This window comes from Boleophthalmus pectinirostris, unplaced genomic scaffold, assembly GCF_026225935.1.
Source record: "Boleophthalmus pectinirostris isolate CB_2022bp ecotype Guang Dong unplaced genomic scaffold, ASM2622593v1 HiC_scaffold_1, whole genome shotgun sequence".
In the NCBI taxonomy this organism is placed as follows: domain Eukaryota; kingdom Metazoa; phylum Chordata; class Actinopteri; order Gobiiformes; family Gobiidae; genus Boleophthalmus; species Boleophthalmus pectinirostris.
The window spans coordinates 26,328,379-26,338,170 of NW_026570970.1; the positions used below are offsets into that span (position 1 = coordinate 26,328,379).

At 38.1% G+C, this 9,792-nt stretch overlaps 1 protein-coding gene across 1 annotated transcript in view; it reads left to right on the plus strand.

The window, feature by feature from the left end:
- Nucleotides 1-3,977, plus strand: part of thsd7ba (thrombospondin, type I, domain containing 7Ba) — a 327,257-nt gene extending 323,280 nt beyond the window's left edge. Inside the window, exons 28-31 of the mRNA XM_020920389.2 lie at nt 14-96; nt 1,707-1,902; nt 2,978-3,065; nt 3,249-3,977. Coding sequence (XP_020776048.2) covers nt 14-96; nt 1,707-1,902; nt 2,978-3,065; nt 3,249-3,327 — 446 coding nt within the window. The 3' untranslated portion in view covers nt 3,328-3,977. The remainder of the gene's footprint in view (nt 1-13; nt 97-1,706; nt 1,903-2,977; nt 3,066-3,248) is intronic.
- Nucleotides 3,978-9,792: the final 5,815 nt, after the last annotated feature.

Here is a 9,792-nt window from a genome sequence, read left to right on the forward strand (position 1 = left end):
TGTTTCTGCCCAGGGGGATGTTACCAGCAGAAGAAGCCCACCACCGTAAGACACTGCCACCCCCCATGCACCAAACCATTTTCTCACTGCACTCCGGTAAGTTCTGTCCCTGGATAGTTTAATATCTTCCTATGGTCACTACTCTGAAAATAAGTCTGGCCAAACAATTACATTAAAAAAAGTGTATAGATTTCATATCCATGGATGTGGGCTCAGTGCTATTCTGAAACTAGGGAGTACAGCGTGGGAGTGAAGGGTTCATATTCTTGTTCTTAAAGTACTACTGCCCCTTAGAGGACGTTTTGTATAACTGCAACTAGAAATATAAATAGCATGCACCTAAAACTCTTGTATCTGTAACTGTATTTTGTACTTTTTTTTTTATTGAATGTTTATTTAACTAGATAACTATCTGTTGACATTTCAAAAAGATGACATAAAGAGGTCAGCAGCAGCACAAGCTATATAAAACTATAAATAAGTTACATACTTTTTATATATCATAATTCTTATACTGCTTTTGTATCCTTTGTTCTTGTTTTAGCCATGCACATCCAAAATCCTGCCACACGCCCATAACCATGCTTTGCAATTTCATATGAACCTGTAACTACAATATCTGCTATAAAGATCATAGTTGTACCAGCCTTCTCCATGTCCACTTTCTGACCAGAGCCCCTCTCACAAATTTCTATCATATCAGCAAACACCAGAGTGTCCCACTCTATCACAGAAATATTTGGTTAAAAATTAAATTGGGTTTTAAGGTGCAATACTTTGTATGTATGTAATTGTAGTTAGATTATCACATGAAGTACAATAGTTTAAAGGGTGGAAATAGCTACAATAAGTAATCACTGAGTATATTGCTTTATAATGTAAAACACAGGCACTGAGTTACATTTTGTTATGTGATTTATGGAAAGAAACCAGTTCTGACCATTTTGTTTCCTATTGTGGTATATCCTAAAAGATAAACAGAATTATATATGAGATAAGACCAAGATCAATGAAATTAAGATATCACACAGATGAACATAACAATATACCAAGCTGAGTAATTACATTCCTTCTCTGGGTGATTAACATTATAACTCTTATCACAAGTTTTATTCATGCTTAATTTCATGTCAAGTAACAGTTCTTACCTTTGGCCATTGAGGGTATGCCCTCAACACCTCCCTCAAAATGATGCACAGTGGTTTTAAAATACTATAAGAGATATATTTAGCCGTACTGTAACTCCTTAAGTAACACAGTTATGTAGTTGTTTATCTTTACCATTACATTCAAAAGTCTCACTGTCTACACAACTGTCAAGTCATACTTTCTTTCTTCATCTTCAAGATCTTTTTCTTTGCACTATATATTTTTGCTACTTCAGATAAATCAACTTATGCCAGAACCAGAGCGTGGCTGTCTTCAGACTTGTTTGACCATTACCAGTATTTAGCATCATGTCAAATATCAATCTCAACTAGTCAAACTACATTTCTTGTCTATTTTCTTTCAAAACACCTTTTACTCTTCTCTATAAATATGTTACTGGTTCAGATAAATCAGTCCCCCCAAAGGCAGACTGCATGGGTGTAGCCTGGAGAGAAGGACTACAGTTGGAACCTCTTCACAGCAATTGGAAATCAATGAATGCTCCTTTTTTTCTGATTTGACATCTCCCTGTGTCTTTTTCCTGCTCCTCTCTGCAGAGTGGGGTGTGTGGGTGTGAGAGAGGTTACACTGAAGTCATGAGCTCGCATGGTTTCCTGGACTACTGCACCAGGACCCCGGGGGTGGACAGCTATAAGAAGGCGGATGTGAAGACCAATTCAGGGAGACTTAAACCAGGTCCAGCTCAAACGCAGGATGTGTTCAGCGAGTGGACATTGCGACCAGTTGGGCCAGGTACTGAATTGGAAATGACCTCCTCAGTCCACACTGAACCTGACTTTGAAGATCACATACAGCAGGCAGAACTCATTTTAGGTCAAAGTGGTGCACTGAGGTCTGTATTCTACTGGTGTAAGAGAATCCAATACATCAGTTGGCCCCATTTTTTTTTTCTACAGACCGTTAATAAACTTTTTTTTTTCAGGGACAGGTGGAAGTGCAAACTGCATATATCCCTAAACTTTGAAAATGGTCTTAATATCAGGTTATTTGCACTGTCTTTTTACAGTAAGACACAAAAATATATTAGTAGACTCTAAAAAATAAATGATTTTATTATTATTATTTTTTTTTTATAGTATATAGAATATTTTCCTACTGGGCTCTGTATCAGATGGCCTACAGCCCTGATGTTTAGGGACACTTGCAATACAGAGTAGCTCATTTGTGAAGATTTGGATCTGACTATAAGGAGCAAAAGAAAAAAAAATACAATAAACAACAATAATATAAAAATATTTACATTCATATGCAAGCTACATAAAAAAATAAAAATGAAAAAAAAACATTATTGGCCAAGCCAGTACTTGTGTTTCACTTAAATGTGAGGTAACCAGAACTGTAAATTATCACGAATTAATCATGTACTCGTGCTTGCGTACTTGCTCCAACTGGTGGTCCAGCTATAGGAACAGGGATAATGAATAATCTGAAGTATTGTATGCAAGGTTTAACATTAACGCTACATGCTCATAGATTTTCATTTTGGCTGTACTGAATGTATGTGTACAACTGATATGATGTATTAAGATGATCAGGGTGAAACATTCTAGCAGCATCAATTGAATACATTGAAAAGTAATTAGCCACAGTGAGCCACTATAAGCAAAAGGTTATTGTCAAGCCTTGGTTATACATTTCAACAAAAAATGCCAGAGTTGTTGCTGATTAATATTGCACCTGATAAAAATATAAATTTTGTCATGAGAATAAGAAAATAATACACTCTGACTGTGGAGTGATGTCCATTGCCTACTGTTCTGAATGTAAAGTGTATTCAGACTCATGTAAATCTCTGTTTTCTGTGCAGATGGCAGAGTGAAGATCTGGGTTTATGCTGTGATTGCTGTTGGATTTATTCTAATACTCTTCATTATTGCGTTATCCTTCCTGCTCTGGTATGTCATTTCATAAATAGTACATTTTTAATATTGTTTTCTAGTGCATTTCCTTTGCCCTCAAGTGATTTCCATAGTTACATATTATGTACCATTATGCTGCCACTTCAAATCCTCATTTCAAACCAAGTATTTTATTTTTATTTTTTATGATTAATAATCTTTAAATATATATATTTCCAGCAAGCCTTCGCACTCTTCAAAGACAGCTGCTCCCCAGAAACCTCTGAGTCTGGCCTATGATGGAGATATGGACATGTGAACGTACCTCACACAGAAGCTCTTTCAGAAGATTATGGTCTGCTACAGGCTACAGCGCCCCCTTGAGGAGGCTCTGTTGTGCTGTATTGCCATTTGTACTAGAAAAATAGGGAACTGATGACAATGTGTCACTGCTGGTGAAAAGTTTTGCAGAATTATATCTGTAGCTACTTTTCCTGCTGACAGGAATTCTAATGTAGACATTTTGAAATTTTTGACTATAGTTTTTTCTATCGTGGTTGCAACATTGAAACTAATGTTTGGATCTAAAACGTCAAAAGCCTTGGCATTGATCCATAAGAAAGATCTATGAACAGTTTGTCCTCTGAACTCTCAGTAAATAAGAGAAAGAAGACACTGAACAGTGACCTCTACGGGTGGATCAGTGCATCTGACAGGACTGTCTCATCAGCGTTGGACATTTTACGGGGAGAATGCAAACAGCCTTTTTTGAATTATGCCATATGCACTACATTAGTGCTGCTCCTCTTTTCTCTCAATGACTTTTGTAGTGTTTTAATTGTAATTTACGATGACTTGTTGCTGTCAGATTGTGTTGACACTGATTATGCCATAGGTTTTGCAACTGCTGAGACCTGCTGATATGAGTTTGCCTTGAGTTAAATATACAAAATAATAATGCAATTAATAATTTACCCCTCTGACTAAAGGCTGCCACACACTACAAGAGAATTTGTCTGATTTAGGCTGCGATTTACTTGTCTGAGAGTTTGGTGAGGCGTGACTTTGTGTCTTCATGTGCGATTTTGAAGCCGCTGTGCTCCTCGTGTGTGGTGTCAGTGTGACTCTGAGTGGCACTGTCAGATTGTAACCACCAAACATAAGCAATGGTAGGATAACAGTCAATAAAACTGAGGCACAAGATGCAAAGTGCAACATCTCATCCACATTATCCATAGACTGTGTCCTCTGCAAATAATGACAAAGTTCACAAAACATCACTATTAATCCAGTTTGAATCATTCTTTAAAAGTAAAAAGGTGATCGTAATTCCTCACGTGTGTCTGTTTACAGCCACACAGCACATGGATTGAGCTGTAGATTAGCGATAGTGACTCTACTTCCTGTGTACATTATCGCCAGCCTTTTGAGCATTAAAAATCATGTATCTGAAATATTGCACGACACTTCACAAATAATATAACAGTTGTGTCTTGGATCTAAACTAGAAGTGCAGTGCTGTGATCTTTGAACACTTAAGATTCTCAAAGTGAGTGGTTTTACTCTAGACAGGAAACAGTTGATGCGCATGTTTAAAAAACATTTAAGACCAAAAATCCTGTAGTGTGTAGTGGCCTTTAGACTGAACTTAACCATGTGCCACAAAATACATAGTTTGACCGAACCTTTGCTCAAAAGTGTAACATTTATCACTTGACATAAATACCAGCAAGACAGTTTTCTCACACTTTAAAAGAATCCATATTTAATAAAACAAATATCTTTTGTATAGTAACTTATTGGGTTCTTTTTAAAGACATGTTTTGGCTGTTGGCTGCAAACCATCCTCAGAACTGTGACTGGTGTTGGTGGTGATGTCACATATCAGCAGTTGTTACTTCCTGTAGCCGTGGTCAGCCTGATGGACCTGGCAGGTTGCTCAGACTGACCACGCCTTCTGTCGCCTGGTGGTCTCTGGAGGAGGGAACAGGTGTATAAAAGAAGGAACACTCTGTCATAAAAGTTGATGCTCTCCGTGCCACATTTGCTGATTTCAGTGGCCTCCCTGATCCAGCGTTTGAGCTTGTTGTTCTCTGATCCAATCACCCTCAAAACCAACACCAGTGACAGTTCTGAAGATGGCTTGCAACTAGCAGCTGAAATATGTCAACAAGGTAAGTACATTTCCTACTGTATTGTGTTCAGTATTTACTCAGTCAAAGCACATTTTGTTTTACTATTTGGTTGCATCTAGATCAGTGGTTCTGTGCCATGGGTTACAGTGATAGAACGGGGGCATCTTCAGGTGGTCACTTTTGTTGATTTATTTTAAAATTTTTATTTATTTATTTATTATATTTTTTTTCTGAAGACTTTGAAGGTACCAAAATATTTTCTTTGGTGAGAGGTTTTGAGGTTTGAGACCCATCAAACTAAATTATTCCAGATCCCGACATGGGTCAAGTGCTTCAAAGCGTATCGACTCCTGTTTTCATTTCACAGGGCTGAAAGCACAATGACAGCAAATACCAAATATCATAGAGCACATAAAGCTAAAATGTTAGTATTTATTTATGTATTTATTTATTTATGCATTTATTTATTTATCCGACTCGTACATAGGAATTTTCTACTGCCTCAACTTCATGCAAAAAACACAATATCTGACCATGCCAATATGCTAATCAAACATGTTTCGGCTACATCCAGTGGAGACATGACTCCCGGACTGTTTTGGGTATAGCACTATATTCACTTCCCCCTGCTCTGCGTAAAAAGGAGGAATGGTGTTCTTTTGTTGTATGAGTTTGACGCATCTGAATGTATATTGTCATGAAGTCATTTTACTATTACAAATATAGTTGTTGCAGTCCGTAACAACCGTATGCTGTCAGCTCCTTGTATGTAGGCATGCAAGTTTTAGCAGAACATGCCCTTAAGTGACCTTGCAGTTTATGATTTCTTTTATTTCAAATCTTGTCTGTTTGGGGAGTGATTGTATGGGGGAGAATTATAATAAATGATCAGTCCAAGTCCAAATACTAAATACTGGGTTTATATTGGAGCAGATCCTAAAATCTAACTGTCTGTTCTCTCATTGTTTACAGAATCATGTGAATCGTGTTACTAATGTGTGTACATGGACAGCGGGACAAATGCAAATAAAATGTTGGATGCTGTGGAAATAAAGCATTTCAGTTTTTGCATATTTATTTATCTGCATGGGCCTAGGGCACTATGACCAGAAGAGACTACGCAGCATTCACAGTGAGTGGTCCTCCGAATGTTCGTCTTCTTGGAGATGTTATGGCTTTGCCTGTAATGTTAATCATATTTTATTTGTTTTACACAGCAAATTCAAAAGTGTTAAATTCACGGTGTTGGTGTTGTTGTGAGTAAAGTGAAGAAAAGCCAGATATGTTTCAACATAGTAAGAGTTATTTCAACTATGCTGTGTGCTGTAGAGTAAAATAAGTAGTTGTTGAGTCAGTGCATGTGCATGTACCTGGGACGTACTTGCTTAAAAATGGTAAATTAGACACTGGTTGGTAATTGCTAAAATTAAAATCTAAATTGCTCTTCTTCAGCAGGGGCCTCACCACCGCTGCTTTGAAGGCAGTGGGAAAGACCCCCGTCTGAAGAGAGCAATTCATCATGGTTAAAAGCTCATCCCTGAAAGAAAGAGCCATAAAATGACTTAGAAAATGGGGTGGGAACTGGATCTGAAAGATATGTAGTGGGCCTCAACTGAGGAGAAAACTTTGTCAAGCATCTCAGCATTAACCAGGACAAAAAAAAAAAAAAAAAAAAGGATTTTAGTTTGGGTTTGATGTTTTTGGTTATGGAGTGGAGCAGCCAGATCTAGAGCAGACTGTAGTCTACTGTTAAAATTGTCAATAATAAAATCGCAAGGGGCAAGTAAAACCATTGGGGGATTTTTATATTAAACTTCAATAAAATTTGCAGCCACTTCAGGGGTCAGATGAGGCTTCCTCACAGTTCTCACAGAGGTCTCCAGCTGTATAAAACCAGTGATATGTAACAGGGTCTAAAAGGTTATCTATGTGCAAGTTAAAATCACCAGTCATAATAATTATGTTAAAGAATTGGGTAAAATAGATAAAAACTCACTGATAAAAAGATTGCATTTTTTTTGGTGATCTCTATACCATGACGCATAAAATTGTAAAATTGTTCAATAAAATAGGTTTGGGTGCCAGAGTGTTTGTACACATAGAAGCAGTGCAACAACTGTTTCATCTGCACCCAGGCATGTTTCAGTCAAAAAGCAATCAAGTTTGTGGTCTAAAATCAGGTCATTATAAAGACTTGTTCAGCAGAGAGCGGACATTTAAAAAGGGCCATGTTTAAAGTTAACGGGGACTGAAAAACTACAGGAATTTGTGTTGTATATGCTTTTGAAAGAGATTACTGGTGTAGTTTTCTGAGAAGTTTTATGCTTATGCCGCTCTCTGCTGATAATCACAGGAATTAATTTTGCTTGATTACATTGTTATGCTGAACCCAGTTTGAGTTCAATATTATATGAGAGGAGACAGGATCTGAGGATGTTGGGGTTTGGTGGTCCTTTTAAAAAGTTCAGGTCTCTTAAAAAAATGTGATAAAATTGTCCACATAGGGGATTTTATTGTCTCTACAGTATCTTTTCTGCCTTATGTGAAATGCTCTTAAAGCATTGAACTTCTCATCTCCAAAATGAGGTGGTGCAAAAAGTCAAGAGATGGCAGTGTTTGTCTAAACTGTGGATTGTAGTGATGAGGATTTTGAAGTCATCTTTGAGTATTTCTGACTGCTGCAATTTAAGATTGTTTGTTCCAGCATGAATAACTACCGTTGCCACGGTGGAATGATCACGTAAGGTGGTGGGGGCGGAGTCTATGATGTCCTTCACGAGAGAACCTGGGTGACAGGAGGTGGCCTTTGTTTACTTTCACGTGCTGGACCATGGAGGAGACGAGAATCAGCATGGACCACTCTGGCCTGGACGCCAGGGCCGAGAACACCACAGAGATGTGAGCAGCTTAAATGCGTCGATTTGCGCTCCCGAGGCAGAAGTAGAGCAACAAGTAACATTTCAAAAGTGTATTGGTTTTACTGTATGTTTTGACCAGTTAAGCATATAAGCAACATGTGCATGTTAGATTTGCGGTAGAATACCTGCGTTAGATGATTGAATAGTTTGGATTTAATATTAGATTTTATCGTTTTCATTACATGTATTTTATTTTGTTTCCAGGTTAGGAGACGTTGTAACTTTGTTTAGAAAGGCCTGTCAAAATGAGCTACCTCTACTCAAATTCAAATAAAAGGAGTGAACAATGGTGATTCTACATTGAATGATTCTATGGTTCATTCAATGGCTAAATTGGCCTGTCACATGTGCTCCCTTTAGTCAGGGCCCTATTCGATAGTATAATACAGCTGTCGAAATAAACTATGCATATTCATATAAATTAGTTGAAATTGTATATAACAAAAGGTATAAAGTATGACCAGCGTGTGCAAACAGCATCAAACCCACTGTCTCTAACCCAAAGAAATATGCTGTAAAATTTGGACAGGTTAGCTTTATTGGATCTTTACAACTGTACACAGAAAAACGTAAAGTAGCTTATTTCAGCGGGTTTACTCGTTCACTGCCCGAATCCATTACAGGCTACAACAATCCAGGAATCTGACTGGACTGGAGTGGAATGGAGCTGATCTGGGTTTCTTTAGGTTTAGCCCCTCGCTGAAGCCAGCAGTGTTTGTCTGTACCTGCAGTTGGAACGCCGGGGTCGGATGGTGAGGGCAGGTGCGAGCAGGTGCTCGGGCATCTCCAGAGTAGTGGACGATGTCAGGCTGCAGGGTGCTGTTGGGGGTGGCCCGAATCTTGCCCAGGACGATATTCTGGTCGCTCTCCACTCAGCTTTCGAACATGGATATGCACTGTTCCAACTCAGCCACCCTCTGACACTTCTAGAGGTTAAAAGGCAGATTGAGGTCATAACCAATACACAGACCTATCATTATCTATCTATACAAACAAACAACTACAGGTGGAAATTAGCTCTAATGCTACAACCTGGCACAATGCATCTCTCCAGTTAAGGTTAATGTAGATTGTGCAGTGTCTCATAAATAAATAGTCCCTTTGTCTTTCAAATCTCCTGTGGGACAAACGTGGTTAAAATGACTTAATGTGGTTGGACTATTAAGTTCCAACGACATCAAGGGCCTATTGTTAATAAATAGTGAAAGTTCAAGAGAAACACATGACAAAACAAACTTTGTTGAGAACGCAACCATGATCCTACTGTAACTAGAGCAGTTTCATTGCATAACTGTCAACTGTAATACAAGTTTTTACAGTGTTCAGTCACAACTTTGCCTACAGGGGTGGGAGGGTTTTCTTCAGTTGGTTCCATTTCTTTGCGTAAATCAACTGCAGTTGCACTTACAATAAGTTAAATATTTACTCTTAACATAATAATTGTCATCCTCGTAACCTGGCTCACACCAGATTGTTATGTGCATCACTCTGAATTGAGTTCTACACATTATCAGTCTGAAACAGTTTTTGCTGACAGCATTAAAAAAAGAACATAGAGTACGACAGCGGAGCAAGCCAGAAATCTAACTTTTGTTACATCCAGTTGAGAGAAAAGCAGACATCTTCCATGTCCACGAATGCACAAAGTGTTGTCCTTCTGCACATTTTTTTTATAAACCAAGTCTGTATTGACACTAGAATAGGCTGAAGTGCATCTTTTGGCATCACCAT